The 17,849-nt window shown below is 34.6% G+C and overlaps 1 protein-coding gene across 3 annotated transcripts in view; it reads right to left on the reverse strand.

Moving 5' to 3' along the window:
• Positions 1-8,543: 8,543 nt before the first annotated feature.
• LOC149228927 (alpha/beta-Hydrolases superfamily protein) overlaps positions 8,544-17,849 on the reverse strand; it is a 332,748-nt gene continuing 323,442 nt past the window's right edge. For all 3 annotated transcript variants that reach the window (XM_089378417.1, XM_089378418.1, XM_089378419.1), the window contains exons 11-14: positions 9,946-10,011; positions 9,414-9,535; positions 9,115-9,286; positions 8,544-8,985 (exon numbers count right to left, since the gene is read on the reverse strand). In XM_089378417.1, the coding sequence (XP_089234543.1) occupies positions 8,917-8,985; positions 9,115-9,286; positions 9,414-9,535; positions 9,946-10,011 (429 nt within the window). In that variant the 3' untranslated portion in view covers positions 8,544-8,916. The remainder of the gene's footprint in view (positions 8,986-9,114; positions 9,287-9,413; positions 9,536-9,945; positions 10,012-17,849) is intronic.

Raw genomic sequence — 17,849 nt, forward strand, 5'->3', positions numbered from 1 at the left:
AGTTTAGGCATTTGATGTCTAATGTATAGTGCTTCCATTATTGTATGATGTGATTAACTACATGCTTCTATAGACTTGGTTGTACTTACTATCTAAGTTGTGTAGGTACATAACCTTCAAGATAATGAAGATGCTCATAAGTATAGTTGATATGATAAGCATGATGAAGAAATTTATATGAATGATGATGGTCATAAGAAGGATGGAAGCCATGAAATATTATCCGATGTCGTAGAAAAGAAGTTGAGCTCTCTAAGTTAAGAGGCAGGTTGGATGAAAGGAATCTCCCTAGTTGAGAGGGAGGGCATATCATAGCCATGATGGACACATTAAAATAAGAAATTGAAGAACGTTTTTTGAGGAGTTGTCGAGATAAGAAAAGCAGGATTTGTTTGTAGAATATGTTGTTGCATGTGAAGTAGGAAAGGAAGATGTATGAATAAGGAATATTATGTCAAGATTTGTTTGGAAGTCCTACTATGATAAATTGAGAAGCAACATCAGCTATCTGGAAGACCCCAAAGGTTTGTGTTTACTTATGTACATTTGAAAGTTTGGTACTAATTGGGGTTATGTTTGTACAGGTAAATATCTCAGTGGTTTGATAGCATATTTATCACATGAGAGATATTTGTTACCGATCTATTTGATCGGGGAGGATTTGTTACTCATTGGAATAATCGAGAGTATTAAGGCTTTGTGTGTAAGATACATTTCTTGGGAGGACATTTGATCGACATTGTGTTGATGTCTAGATCACGAAGTAGGGAGGGTGACGTTGGTCATAGAGATCTGACCTCAGATATGAAGCTAGATCCCTAGGTTGATGATTAGCAAGTAAGCCTGATGGTACCTAGAGAAGCTGAAAGAATTATTCCATATTAGTCCCACGCATATACATTTCCCTAGTCAAGAATCTAGTCCATGGCATCATGAGTGCCTAGACTATTGGAAAACCTTGGAGAGATTTCCCTGGTCAGGAATCTAATCCATGGCATTGTGGTGCCTAAATTATTCATGGTTCATGTGTTTTGAGATATTCCTTGTACTTGTTATTATAAATGCCTCCCTAGTTAAGAGGGAGTGTTGAAATATGTAACTAGGTTTGGTCTTCGTAAAAGTATTTGAGTCACAATGATATATATTTATCAAAAGAGTGAAGAGAATATTATTATTATCATCATCATCATCATCATCAAAGCATGGGTTTCATGCTTAGGTCATCATGTTTTAGGTCAAAGTCCCATTGAAGACTTCTAGGATTTATGTTGAGACATTAGAGTCATCTTCCATTTAAAGAGACCCTTCTTGGGCTTTTGAATCATGTAAAAAGAGTTAATATTGAGTCAAATATGTTATTTGTCCCCTCCACACCAAGTCGGCCTCAAGGAGATGAAGTTGGCTTCAGGAAGGGAAATTCAACCTCACTAGAAGGCTATATATACAAGGAAGTTTGAATTCATTTGGAGCATTCACTTTCTCTCTCATAAGTTCGATATCTAGAAGAAAGAAGCTCAGAAGTGCGAAGTTGGAAAAGAGATCGAAAAGGATTGGAAAAGGGTGCAAATTTTGGAAGCAAGGAAAAAAACATCAAAATCGAAGATTTGGCCATCTATTTCTCACTCGAGTGAAGTATCTAGGAAGATCGAAGTTTTTCTTATCTATTCGAAGCTTCTACTGCAAGTCGTTGTTGCTAGGTCGAAGTTGCTATTGAAGGGTTATCATTTGCAAGAAAGAAGAGAGGGTTGACTTGCTGTGGAGGAAGTATTTTTCTAGGTCAAGAGTCTTGGATTATGTCATGAAACTTTTGAAGGAAGAATCGTTGACTAGGTTTTACCCTAGCTAGGGGTTTTTCCTTGGTTTTCCGCCTAAATTTGATGTCTTTGTGATATTGTTTTGGTAATTACTTAATGAACTAAAAGATAAAAGACGAACATAAACATAAAACAATAACAAGTAATTATCTATATAAGAAAATATTTGTCTTTTTGATTTTCTAACACCACATCGGATTGGTGTCTATCATGTGGGAGAATGTCCAAAAATGGTCTCTAGAATAGTAACTTTATTTATTAAGAAATTAAAGTGACTTTTTGCATTATTGATTAATAAATTGACTTATGTGATTTAAGTTGTGATAATGAGGTATGATATCACAACCATAGATATTATTGGCCAAGGACTTAATTTGGGCCATTAGAGCTTGGTTTAGGGTAAATTCATAATAATGAGACAAAAAAAGATATTCTAGGGAAAAGGTACCATTATTATTGCTCATTTATTGAGTAGAGAGATGTGAAGAAGAGTTGAAGAAAGAGGAGACAAGATGAAACAAGAGGTTCATTTACCAAGGGCATTTTGTGGCACATAAACCAAGAAAATTTCTAGCATTTATTGCAGGTCATATCGTTGTTAATATGCATAGAAATTGAGTCACTCTTTTCACAAATTTCGAAGTGCAAAAATTGAGGCATTTTTTGCATAGATTTCGAGGTACATAAATCAAGGAACTGTTTGCATAGATTTCGAGGCATATAAATCAAAGCATTGTTTACACATACTTCGAGGCACAATATCATACTAGTATGGAAAATGGGGCACACAAATTACGGCATTTATTACTATTGTTTCAAATTGTACAAGCCATATAGGAAATCAAGCATAGATTTCGAGGAGTTTGGGACAGTTTTCAAGGTGGTGTTTGGGCATGATTTTCGAGATAAGTACATATTGTTTAATATTTGCTCTCTTTAGTACTTTCTACTTCGGGGTTTTTCAGAGGTCATTGCCCAAAAATGTGTCATTTAATGTATTTGTTTTCTTAGTTTCTGCTCAGTATTTGAAGTGAATGGTTTAATGTATTTTCATTTATAAGTTTATATTTATATGCATTTATGGATGAGCAATAAATAAGCATTAAACTATGACAAAACTTATTGAAACTGAACACCATCACATTGAGTCCAAAAAAAATTGCATTTGACATGCCTAATCTCTAGTTCATGGGACAAGCAATGCTCAATGATTTTTGTATCTCCAATATCCAACAACAAAAGAAAGACGTGAAGAATCAATTACAACAAATGGGCTGCTGGACATGGCCAAATAATGATCAGTTCCACATTAATTCGTCAACTTGTGTTAGATCGATTAATAATCTTATCCAAAAAAAAGAAAATGGAGATCATAATCATCATCGATAAAGTTTACTCCCATGAGCTAAATTTCGATACAACAACTCCAGTGAAGATCACTCATCTCTAGCAGTTACAATCCCAATGGCAAGCTTTAACGATGTCGAAAGGTAGAAATCAAAAAGTCAAGAAGGCACATCAAACCCTTAGAAACTGCAACCATCTTCTCCAATATATAAGTTTTTGTTTTTTTGTTAAGAACTTTTAGGTATAAATGTCATTTTTCAAGCTAAGATAGGGTTGGAAATTCTAGATAGTTAACTATTTACACTTTTGTTGATTCATTTAGAAGAATTGAAGACTAGGACTTTGGTGACTAATTTTTGTTTCAAATTGTCTGATATTATTATTAAAAAAAATTATATATAAATTGATACAAGTCTTTTCTGTATTTTCTTTCTAGTGAATTATTTAAAAACAAATGCAATGTTTTTCTATGCATTATTGACTTAAGAATTTGAATTGTATCATCTTTATGTTCCATGTTGATTGAACATAAACGTGAATAATGTTTCCTTTATATGAGAACTTAGAAGTAATTATTTAAATAACTATTTATTTAAATAATTACGTTGATAGGCATGTCTATTTTGGAACAGAGCTTTTAGAATTTTAATTTAATTATCAATAGTTATTATGTGGATGGTACATATCTAACCTCCATATTCTAGAATATTCATAGTATACACAAATCAAAGGTTGAAATTTATCTCTAAAGTAGTTATGGGCCCTTTTGTTGTTTAAATTAGATTGGTTAATTAAAAAAATATCATATGAACAAGTGCCATATAAAATGAGTTATGGATTTTTGGGCATATGGTATTGATCAACCATGGTATTGTAACAAAACATATTTACATATTAATAATCTCCATGGAAAAGTGAGGGTAAATCTCCATGGTTAAGAATCTTGTTCCAAGTTGTTTTAAATGTATATATGTTTAGCTTTTATGATTTATTATTATTGATAATAATTTAAAATAAAGCTAAATTTAGTTAATTTTTATGATTTTTTTAATCTTAACATTGTAAGATGTATTATGTAGTAAGTATTTTTATGATTATTATGGATTGATGCCTATCAGCATTTACCAACCATTTAATTTATATAGTTGATCTAGTTAAGTTATATCGATTGTTTGAATCATTGTTTAAGTTTCATAGTTATTTCAAAACCAATCGGTCACATTTCGTATCTCATATTTAAACAATGAAACCTCCTCTCGAGATATTTTAGTTTTTATTAGGAATATCAGTTTAGTTTGCATATCAAAATAGTTCATTCTAATTTATTATAATGGCATCTTAGGCATAACGTTAAATCAAAATTAAGCCAACAAAATCGTTGATCAAAAAATCCCCTTAGTGGCAACCAAATTCATATACCAATGGACATCACCATACCATATGAGTATATGCCTAATTGGGGCCTTGATCAAGTGGTGATCGGTGATCATCATTATCGACCAAGGATTTTTCTAAGCATCAACAATATGCTACGGAAGCAATATTGGTGCAAAGGGAGAGATTGGTCTACTATCTTATGGAGTTATTACATGGAGCTAACTTGCAAAGGTATGTTTATCAACCCAAGATGGAACAATAAGTAACTAGATTTACTAGAGGTTGGAACAATAAGTAACTAGATTTACTAGAGGTTGTATTTTATGTTGTACCATGAAACCTAGTAATGAAAAACAAGGACTAGACAATGCATTCCTAATGCCTACAAGGCCATAGGAAAGCATATTCATGAACTTTGGTAGGGGGTTTATTAGTGACAAGAAGAGGGCATGACTACCTATATGTGGCAGTAGATAGGTTCAAAAAGATGTGTATTTAAATGGCTTGTAAGAAAACTATTAGAGAACATGACATTGCAAGCTTGTTGTTTGAAATGACCTAAGTGCACTTTGAGATTCCAAGCAACATTATTTCTAATAAAGATGCTCTATTCCTCATTGTATTTTGGAATTCATTGTGGGATTAGCTAGATACTAAACCAAAGAGATCAATTACCTTTCACCCACAAACCAATGGGTGGACTGAGGTAGTGAATAGGATTTTGGTTCAACATTTGAGAGGTTACAACACATACATCCAAAGACTTGAAATGAAAAATATGTTTACCTGTATCATTCCAATAAGAGAGTTGTTCATGATTCCATTGGTAAGTCACCTTTTGAATTTCTTTTAGATATTAGCCACCACAACCATTGGATATTGTATATGGATAGCCTAAAGCAAAGGCAATAGCCACAAGTGATGCATTGAAAGCAGAAAAGTTCATAGACAATATAAGGAAGATACACTTGCAAGTTCAAGAGAAACTGAAGAAGTATCAAGAGAGATACAAGACTAGATATAATAATCACAAAATTGAAAAGGAATTCCAAGTAGGAGACGAAGTTTACCTACACCTTAATAAGGTAATGGAAACTAAGGAAGGATATCAAAGCCTTGAACTATGGTCCTTTGAAATATTGGAAAAGGTAAGAAACAATGTTAGTAGAATCAATGTTCCACTTGATTTGTGCATTTACTCTGTAATAAATGGAGAGAACCTAAAACTTCGTAAGCTATCCATATTTGGTAGGTCAATTCCTAGATTCCAAAGATTTGGCACAAGAGGCATAAGGAAAATTAGTGAACTACACAATTTACAAAAGAAAATCAAAATAACCAAAAGAGGTCAATAACAACCTTGGAAGTGGGATTGAAGGGACAAATACCAATGAAATATAAATGGTACTCTAAGAATAAGTTAAGAAATTGTTCTCTAATCTCCTTCAAAATTAAAGCTTTTGGTTACCAAATGCCTCCTAGATAGGGAGGGATATCCAAAATGAATCTACACAAATACCATTTGATTTTTTTAATGATCTAAATGGTGGAGATTATAAGTTGGGACATCTCAGAGATGGTGTTGATTTTGTCAAATTTAGGTCATAACTTCTACACATTTTCAATGTCCTAAATAGCATTTTTTGGGGCTCGATGTCAAATGAGGATCACCAAACGATTTCCTTATCCAACGTGGAAATTGTTTTTCTCTTTAAGATCTTTCCAATGATTTATTATTTTCCTATAGTTTAAATGCAAGAGTTATGGCCCTGTAAAGGTAATGGTCCAAATATTCTCCATGTATCCAAATAGAATCAAAGACCATGTTAGAACACCATGTTGTGGGAGTGGGGAGACAATAATGTATGGAAATCCACTATAGACTTCTAGAAGCAACATGGAGGTCCAAAAAGGGTTTCTAAACTCTACACCTATCCCTAATTCTAGTTATCCAAAACTTAGCATAAAGGTGGGGGAACAAGAAGAGGGGCTTGGGGGGTGCTCACTTTTTCAATAGTTTTCCATTATTCTATAATTTGAGCAATGGTTTGAAGGAGATGCAAATAGGAATAAGGAACACAAGTGTGTTGTAGAGAAGTATAGAGGACCATAGTGTCTTAAAATTTCATAATAATGATAATAATAATTTAATTTTAAGGTCATCATCAAGCCAAACACCAAATTGGTGTATGAGGCCCCCTTGTTTGTGGGACAAAAGAACAACCTTCATGCAGTGATTTGGCTGCTAAAGTAATATTTATTGTAATCTCCATAGTATAAGAAGACAATAAGCATACTAATTCATTAAATGTCATGTATGGGTTTCCAATGTAATAGTGTTCCATTGTGTGGTTTGTTGTTTAGTCCATTTCATACGCCACAGTAGTTAAAGCTTTGAATGGTGTATTTTTATCTATTAAAATCAGTAAACATTCAAAAATATATTCACACAATCAAGTACAGGATTTTTATATTTGTTTTAGGTTTAAGTAAGTTTTAGAGAGACAACCATTGAAATAACCAAGGTGGTTTATAGATTTCATGGATATGTACTAAAAACAAGAACCGTGTAGTGGAAAGAGAAAAGAAAAATCACAAAGGATAACATAGTAGCCACATTAATGTGGACAATAGTAATCACAAAGAAATGATATGGTGCAATGGTTTAATACGATTTCATTTAATAGGGCATCTGAAAGACAACAGTCATAGGCAAAGGAGGCAGAAAGCACACATTGACCTCTAAGAGACAAGAACAAATTAATCATGAAGCCTATCAAGTTGATCAACCCTTTTTTGCAATGCTTTTTCTTTATAAATTCAGCAAGATTTTTGACAGTTTTGAATTAGATGTTTAGATCGCTGAAATTGCAGTATGAAGTTGTTTGATGACAATGGAGGCCTAAAAATCCATCTAGTGTTAGAATTCACAAAATTGCAGATTTTCATTTTCAAATAAGCAATTTTTCTTTTGTCAGATTCTGTCAAGTTATTAGACAAAGAGGGATGTTTGTTATATGATTAGATGACTCTCTAGATAATGTTAGTGCTAGAGTGCTACAGTGAGAGAAAATATGCTATTACATATTAGACAAAGAGGGATGTTTGTTATATGATTAGATGACTCTCTAGATAATGTTAGTGCTAGAGTGCTAGAGTGAGAGAAAATATGCTATTACATCCCAAAGTCGACTTTTATTGGAAAATCGTTTGATACATGTTCCAAAATTGTTGTCAATTTGTTGTTATTAGACAAAGGGGGGTGTTTGTTATATGATTAGATGACTTTCTAGATAATGTTAGTGCTAGAAGATAATTTTAGTGCTAGAATGAGGAAAAATGTGCTATTACATCCCAAAGTAGACTTTTATTGGAAAATCATTTGATACATGTTTCAAAATTGTTGTCAATCTGATTAGTAGACGCACTCAAACTGGTTTTCTCATATTTTCGCTTAATGTCAGAAACTTGAAGAGTTGTATCCCAAAGCTAACTTTTAGATTGGAAAATATTTTGATGCATATAACACTCCATCATTCACATCTCAAAATCTTTATCAATTGACTTATTGTACACACATCAGTTTTTTCTGTATTTTTGCTTGCATGACTATAGTCATAACAATGTTTATTGAAATCCTCATAACAAGAGACGGGGAAAATGCATTATCACATCAGCATGAAGACTTTTATTCCAACGTCAACTTTTGTATTGGCAAAGTTTTGGTGCATGAAACGCTTCATAAACAAGGTGACAATTGTTGTCAACGCGATTATTAGACACACTCACATCCGTTATTTTTGTATTTTTTTTTACATGATTATAGTCATAATAATGTGGTGTGAAATCCTCAAAGCTGGATTTGTCCATTCTATAAAAAGAAATAGAATAATCAACCATAGTGCTCTTGGACTTGTTACAAATAACTCTGAAACAACTATTGAGACAATTAATATAAAAATAAAATAGAATAATCAACCATATTGCTCTTGCACTTGTTACAAATAACTCTAAAACAACTATGGATACAATTAATATAAAAATAAAATAGATTGGTCAACCATAGTGCTCTTGCACTTGTTACAAATAACTCTGAAACGACCATTGAGACAATTAATAATGGACACTAATATTTAAATTAAATTGAAAATAAAAATGAAATTAAGAAATAAGGGAATAGAGGCTGATAATCAAAGCTGCCCATGTTTTGACCAATACGAAAGGAATTTATTTTCTGGATCTAACATTATTCAATTTGCCAAAATACCTATTAGCATAATTAGTATAACTGGAATCAAATCATGTGTTAAAGATCTCTGAAGATCGGCCGCTTGAAATCAGACTGATACAATGGAAGTGATAGTGATATTTCGTAGTACTACCTATTAAATCCCTCAAATGATGATGCCAAAATTCTAAAAAGCCCATCAGGATTATCTGTATGTACCTGCATATCCCAACAAATATATCGAGAATATAATCCATTTAGGTGTCTACCTGTGAAATAAATCTCCTACTCAAATTTAAAGGAAAACATCAGATCTAAAGACATGCAATATAATAACTCAAATATTACCCAGTGGCCTGCATCCTCAAGTACATGCATCTGAACCCCAGCCCCTTCACTTGCAGCGAGTTCTTCTGCTGCATGTATTCTCTGAATATCTTCGCAAGCCCACCTGTGGAGACTTCTTTCTGCTCTCAAGAAGTTTACATGTACACCCTGCGGAACGTTCTCTACCACTTCCCTGAAAACCAACAATCAGTTATCTCAGTATTCATTCTCATGCTAAGGCAGAGAGGCACCTAGGCTGAGACTGACAAATATAAAGTACACAAAAATTCAAATGATTGAAAATATAGTTAAGGCAATACCACAAGTTTGTGTCCTCATAAGAGGTATACATTTCTGCAATTCCTTCTAAGTCAAAAATCCATGAAAATCTTCCTGTCCCTGTGCTGTAAGAGTCCACTGGTCTAAGATTGGTCGTAACCCACTGCAACGACAATCTCGCAAATTACTCACCGTCTGTTAAATAGCAATGTGAATTTCTAGGTTTTCAAATAAGCTCCCAAATGTTCCACAACGGTTTATGTTGGACCGCAAGAAACAGAAACATTTATAACACCCTAAATCTATTGCTTGCAGCTAGATTATCTACTTAGGTTATAGCATGCACATGTCAAAATATCCAATGGATAACTTATTTCATAAGTGAAGAACTTTTTACTAGCTAAAAGCTGGATTAATCATTAATATAAGATTATTTTTGAAAAAAACATCGAAGTTGTAAATGCAAGCCTACAAAACTTGTTTGGGGTAAACGGAAAAATGACTTGTAGGATAGTATATAATCACTACAGTAGCAAAATGTCGCGTAAAAAATGCCCACTTAGGCACGGATACCTGAGCAATCTCCATGGAGAAGCCATTCTGAACAAGGACATCTATAACATAGCGCTTTGATGGAACCTGTCAGAGAGCAAAAGCAAAGTAATCAACAAAACCAATGTCCAAACTTAAAATCAGATAAGATTTTACCAGTTATCTTATTGAATTACCAAACTTTGAGATTCATGATCATCTAAGATGTCATGTTATCCATAATCCACTTTGTATATCGATTGATATTGAAATTGTTAACCAGCTGGCACAATGAAATCAACCATGTGAGAAGCTCAGCCATTTACTTGAGGAAAGAAAAACCATGTGTTCAGATTTTATGTTCAAAGTATCGATAATCATCCAACAAAATAATAAATCAATCCATTTGCCAAACTATCCCCGCAGCTTAAAGGGCTTCAAGATAAGGGGTCAAATCAAGTTGTCAAATTTTTCTACTTTGACATTCCTCAAGTGAGTTTCATGTGATCCAAGATCTCTTCTGTGACTTTGCAACGATGAACATTCTCTTACAACAAAATATTTAAAATAAGTTCAAATTAGAATGTTTCAAATGTTTCCAATTACAATTCACATCCAGTTTCATACCAAAAAGGTTTCATGGCCAAATCAAGCACTCCACTCTTCTGATGCAGCATTGTTGACCATAAATGTCCCCTCCAATCAAGATCTCTCAACATAACGTCTTAGCTGCCAAATATCTCTTACTATGAAATTTAGAGGGATTACGTGAGAATACTTGAGAGAAACGTGTAGAAACTAGTTTCAGATATCCAAATTTGAAAGGGAATATTTTCAAATTTGAAATGAGATGAACCATACTTTTGACGTCTCGGCCATGTGGCAGATAGTGCACATCAAAATTTCAAGGAATAAAACATTGTTATACGACCAACCCACCCTAACTCAGCTATTAAATGTCAGAAGATGCACAAACATAGGAGAAAAAAGAAATATGGGAATGATAGTGATCTGATTCGAAGATGCAAATCGAGGAACGAGTTAAACAATGTGGTGCAAGTTATGAGAGAAGAAACATTAATAGAAATGAATCAAATAAATGAACAAGTGCACAAAACAATATAGAATGGACCAGTGTGTATTACTATGTGAAAGTTCTGTACAGTGCTACTCTTCTGTGAATAAGAGCGTACAAGAAAAGAGAGATGCTCCACTCTATATATATATATATATATATATAGATATTACAGAAGTGGTCCTTCGATCATTGAAGGCAATTCAATTCCATCACTAAAGATTATTGTTCATCTTCCCCGTTTGCCACATATTGTGGCTGGCACAAATGTGTTGGATGTAGCACGGAAATGTTGGACATGCGCATATCAGATGAAAAGGCACAAGATGGAGTGTTGAGGTAAAAGATCAAAAACATGAAAAATAAGGGAATAATACCATGTTTAAAAAAATCATCTGGAAACCTTCCTCATCAGTTGCTTTGTGGGAGCTGAGGATCAGAAGTTAGAACCTCTTCCTTAATATAACCGGGTGAAAAAAGGTGACAATAATAGAGAGGGGATGGAATAACAGTACGAGATTTGAGGGTCGGGTTTCCTAGGAAGGAGAGTACGCCAGAAAGCTTTGGGAGGGTTGGCAGAGAAACTAGAGGAGTTCATGTCTCCTTGTGGATAGAAAACTATGTTTCTTACAACAAATGAGACATGGATTCTCTCTTCACGTAGGGGATAGAGAGGATTGTGGGTAATATGTTTATGCAGAAGTTTAGATTCATCGTCATATTAATCACCAATGGGGACGACACTAAGGGAAGGGGGTGGCAGAGGGGAGGAAGATGGTGTGGGGAAAAGAATAAAGAGCTACCTCCCAAAGGATTATGGATAGGTGGTCATATTGTGATTCAGTGGTGGAAAGGGAGGAACATTGATGAATGTGGGTGATTCAACGAGAGAAGGAAGCACTGGAATCCAAAAGATACCTATACTTTGGTGAAGACAAGTTTTGGTGTGTTGCCTCATTATTTTCACCATTTCGTTGAGCTTGTCAACAACAAATAACATGTTATTATGTCCACAACTAGTGTTTAACAATACCACTAGGAAATGCATTAAAATGCTTTCCTAGGGCCTCAACAAATTTGGAAATAGGGAATACAATCCTAATTCTCTATAAGTCACCTTGCATATGTTTTATGGTGCAAAACCTTTCGACATTACTCTACATCCATGGCCAATACAAATCTCTAAAAGTTGGCCAAAGTCTTGCTCACACCAAAGTGCCCTGCAACCATGGAGTTGTGAGCTGCCTACATAAGCTTAAATAGTGGCTCTCTTTTAGGAACACATAATCTATCTAATGTATCCAACAAACCTTCTTCAAGACTATAGTCACTAAAGGGTTCAAGATCCATGCACTTTTGCAAACATTGTGGGGCTTCTGTTATCAACCCAAAATCCAGATACACTGCATAAGCTAAGTCACCTGACGCGGGGATTCGAGATTCGTAGGATTCGGGATTCGTGGTGTCGGATTCGGACACGTTGACCCCCCGAAACAGGACAGGTAGGATTCGTTATATATTATTTTATTAAAATATATATATTAAAAATTAGATATTTCTTACACAAATTTTAATTAATGATACAAATTTATTGATTTCAAATATAGATCTTCATCTATAGCTATTAGCATGCATAGTACATACAAAATTCAAATACATGTCAATCTATTATCTATTTCTTATGCTTGGTCCTCTTGCCACCACGAGAAATGCCTAATTTTTTTGTCTTGTTGGAAAATCAGGATCTTTGTCATTAATATCACCCTCTAAGCATTAATATCCAGAGGTATCTTTGTCATTACATCTGTATCTGTATAGGGATCTTTGTCATTAATATCACCCTTTAAGCATTAACATAAGATAGAACAAGCATAACATGTCAAGCCAAGATTTTGTTTGAGTGATGCGTACATTTTTAGGAGGGTCATGATACAGTTGTTCGACAACCAATGTCACTAACATCAAGGTACATAGAGGGATTGGTGCTCTTGATTAAATATGAGTTCCATACCCTAATACATGACAAAATTCAATGGAAACATTGCAATCCCCCAATCCTAAAATCCTGAAAAACTGATAAGTCTGCTGGATTTTGAATGAAATCTAAAATTCTACTTTCTCCATATGAAATCCAATGAGGATGGAACCACTCTCAAACATCCTGAGTCATTTCATGGTAATGTTAAAAATTTAAATAAAAGGATGAAAATGAAGATTAAGGAGAATGTCACTTTTACCATTACCATGAATAGCACATCAATACTAGGGCCTAGACTTGATCATTAAGCTGCCAAAACGCTTGCCAAATGAAAATATGCGTGGTTGTAATGACCAAATGCGGCCTTTTCATACCCGTGCAGGTCACTTTTGCTGCCTAACGAGTCCTGGAAAACAGGACATGCTGTCAAAATCGTGACACGCAGTCGGATTCGAAGTGTCAAAATAGGACACAACGTGTCATGGTTTTTGGACACGAATCTCGAGAGAATCGTGTCGGACACGATGGCTTCGGGATTCGTGGGGCCTATAGGACGAATCCGGTTTCATAGTACATAAGTCATTTAAACTCCCCATAAGTGAATAGAGTCATCATCGTCAAAATTTCCAATTAGAATATTGAAATTATTAGGAGAAAATCAAGAATGAAATTTAGTTTGCCCTTCTATTTCATAGCCAAATTTATTTATTAGGGGAATACCATTCATTGTAAATTTTATCTTTATTGCAATTTAGTCAGAGTCTATAGAAACAACAATGGCTTATAATCCAAGATGATAATTGTCTCCTTTCCAAGAAGACAATGCCTCCAATGCTTAACTACTTGGACTTTTGGATACAACTCCTTGTAATAAATCCAATAATTATGGCACTGACCACATAACTTGAAGTTATGTATAACATTTCTTGGTGTCCCTTTTGGGGTTGGTTTGTCACTTGTAGCCATGTGGGATAGGTGACTTTAGAGGCTTTAGAGCAAGTTGCACATCTAGCATCATAAGGACCTCCCCTTTGTTAGAAATTTCATTGTTGTTTGTTGATGAATGTAGCTCAGGCAGGTATTTCTACACAAGACTAAGTGTCCAGGCATGCAAAAGTCGCCCAAGATCTCCTTAGAACATTTGCTCTAGTGTGAGCAAGCTACTATTGTAACTTAGCCTAAGTTAGACTTAGGAAAATAACATAGTTATTATGTTGGCTTATTGAGCTAAAGTAAACATAGGAAAAGTAAATTATTTACTTTAGCAATTACGTTTTAATCTCAGCCCTTGGTCTCAAGTGAGGCAAGATCTACTCTCAATCATCAATCACTTTAGAGATTAGGGTTAGGGTTTAACTCAATGTAAAGTTACATAAGCAAGGCTAGGGAGAAGAAGAAGACACCATATAGCAACACAAGATTGAAAGAGGCTTCTCAGTGAGTGTGTTGGGTTTAAGGAAGGGGCAGCAAGGTGATCTAAATCAGCCAAGGAGGGTTGATCAGCTAGATCAGATCCAGTTGTTATGAATATAATTATGTAAAAGTAATAATATAAATAATAAATAATAATCACAATAATATCTAATTAAAATAATAATTAGTTAAACAAAGAGGCATGTCTAAGGAGACATGACCGTGCATAAAGGAACACCTACCTAGGGTATATAAGCAGACCCCTCACTCTCATTTGTATCATCATTCTTACTCATACATTTTAATATATATTCTTGTATCTCAATGGAGATCTTTATATTACAAGTCTTCTGGAGTATTTAACTTGAAGAATGAACTTTGTTCATTCCATTTGGTATCAAAGAAGTTCGATTCTCTGGCTGCTTAACTGCTGCACAAGAGTCTCGTTCTCTAATTCTGGCCTTTGGCCATCGAATCCTTCGTCAACCTTGTTGTCGTCGCAATTAAAGCGTTTCACTACACAAGTTGGAGTTTCTCCATTTCTGCCAACTGGCCCTTGGCCATAACAAAAAAAAATTATATATAAAAAAAGAGAGTCAAAAATACAAAAAAAGAGAGAACAATAAATATTTATTAAAAAAATGATAAAAAATAATAGACTTGTATAAATTTATTAAAAATATATATATATAATAAAAAAATAGTATATATATACTTGGTCAACGCCATACCTTCAGCTCCATTCGTCTCGCACCGTCGGACCACAACCCTAACAAAACCGATGTTTTTAAAAACGGCTGAGTTGATCTGAGTCATTGGGATTTTTTGAGACCCGGCAGAAAAAACGAAACGGTAGGCCGAGTCATGACTGACTCGGCCGAGTTATTGCATGAATCGGCCGAGTCAGTCATGACTCAGTGAACCCGGCCGGTTCTGCAATAACTCGTCCAAGTCAATGAATGCGGCTTGTAACCCAAAAAAAATGCGATTTTTCATATTTTTTTTTTCAAATTTTAACTGTTAGCTGAGTGTTGGGGACTCCAAGGTGTTTTCTAAATTAGTTAAATGCTATTTGGGGTCCATTCCCCTCTCCTAGTATTGATATGCTATTCAAATTTCATAGTAATGTTAAATTCTTAAAGAAAAAGTGACATTCTCCTTAATCTTCATTTTCATCCTTTTACTTAAATTTTTAACATTACCATGAAATGACTCGGGATGTTTGAGAGTGGTTCCGGCCTCATTGGATTTCATATGGAGAAAGTATAATTTTAGATTTCATTCAAAATCCAGCAGACTTATCAGTTTTTCAGGATTTCAGGATTGGAGGATTGCAATGTTTCCATTGAAATTTTGTCATGTATTAGGGTATAGAACTCGTATTTAATCAAGAGCACCAATCCCTATATGTACCTTGATGTTAGTGACATTGGTTGTTGAACTCCTCTGGGATTTGCTCCCAAACCAGGAGCTTCTGAAAATGTCGCTCCCGCTCCCGTTTTTGCTCTCGCTCCCCACTTTCGCTCCCGCTCCCAAGTAACACTGAGCAAGATGATGTTGGCAACTCTAGCAGTAGCTAGTAGTACTGATCACAGACTTTTGTTGTAGAGGCCATTTATAGCCTCCTTGGTTATGTGTTTTTGTTTTGATCTCTATATCATCATCATGTATGTATTGGACAGTGCACTGGGTGCCATTTTGATATAATGGATATATTCATGATCCTACTTTGACCATATGTTGTCTTCTATCTATATTCTAATGCTGTGTGTTTGGAAACATGAATGAAAATCTTTAAAATTATGTGTTTTATAAAAAATAAATATTTAATGTATTACAACGATCGAGTCATTGAAATCGAGCCGGCCGAGTCGATACTGAGTCGGAGTCGACCCTCACCCGAGTCGGAGTCGGAGTCGGAGTTTTAAAACATTGAACAAAACCCGCTATCAATAGCTGCCCTCAGCTCTGTCGTTACATTCAAAACAACTGTCAAACTACAGCGAGTCCAGTTGCCTTCCCTGTTTCGTTCCAGCCATGCAACCACCTTGTTCTCCACAATTTCCCTTCACATCGCAATGTATAGGCCATCTCAACTCCTGACATCGATGACCAAAGAAGTTTACTACCACTGTCTTAACCATTGTTAAGAAGTGTGCCACTGTCATTTCAACCGTCGTCACTGCTGCCACCAAACTGCTTCCTACCGCTTCTCCCATCACTATCGCAATAGACATTATCACTCAATTTATTAATAAAATATATATATTTACTCAGATAATAACAAAGTTGAGATAATACCACTCACACCATAACTACTACCAGCGCTATCTGTCTACATTTTCTCTACCATTCACATCCACCAACCCTGCCATTACTTCCTGCTCCACCGCCATGCAAAGTTGCCAAAATCACTGCTATCATTTTACCCTTATATTGTCTGCAATACAAGAACCTCTACCACTGCCGACCAGCGCTATCTGTTTACATTTTCTCTACCATTCACATCCACCAACCCTGCCATTACTTCCTGCTCCACCGCCATGCAAAGTTGCCAAAATCACTGCTATCATTTTACCCTTATATTGTCTGCAGTACAAGAACCTCTACCACCGCCGACCACCACATCCATATAACCATATTCAGTCTTGTATTTCAAAAAATCAAAAATAAAAAATAAAAAAATCGTGACGATTGTATTTAGAACCATCCGTAAAACCACCTCTCATCAATTTTTTTTTAAATTTGGAGATATTAAAGGTGTAATATTATAATAGAGCATGTTAAAATTTATAAAGTTTGAGATTAAAAAAGAAACTTATTATATAATACCTTAAGGTGTCTAAAACTTTAAATATTGTGGTATTTACCAAAAATATTTAAAGATTAAAAAAAAGAATATATTTGTATATTCTCAAAGCTCATATAAGAAGAAAAGGAAACAGTGAAGATGAGTTCCACACAACAATCATTATTTTGGACTAAATATCCTTGGATTCATAAAAATTGCGAATTATGTTTTCCAACATGTGGAAAATTATTTAATGCGGAAGAATGCCAAGATGATGTATTGATGCAAATGACAGAACAAGAGGAAAAATTTGCAACACTGGAACAAAAATTAACAGAAAAACGAGAAAATTTTGCGTCTAAGGGGCCATAGCCAAAAATTACTTGTGAAGGTCGAGAAGTCCAAGGAACGAACAAAAAATTAGAAGAAGAAAAGGGATGTGTCGAGAAGAAATTCAACAAGATTCTATCAGAGAAGGAAAAAGAAAATTTGCGCTTAAATGACCTTGTTGACCACTACGTGTCAACGACCCATAGCAGTACACCCCCTTTTTTAATGCAAAAAGGATAGTGCTTGATTGATGTGTCTGTGTCGTTCAGCTATCATCATCAGCCTGATTTACAAGATTTATAATGTAAACCCATTCTGCATGTATATGATATAAATAATCTCAGCAGATCTGTGTTATG

This window comes from Pinus tabuliformis, chromosome J, assembly GCF_031772625.1.
Source record: "Pinus tabuliformis cultivar Carrire ecotype Pingquan chromosome J, CPIR1, whole genome shotgun sequence".
In the NCBI taxonomy this organism is placed as follows: Eukaryota; Viridiplantae; Streptophyta; class Pinopsida; order Pinales; family Pinaceae; genus Pinus; species Pinus tabuliformis.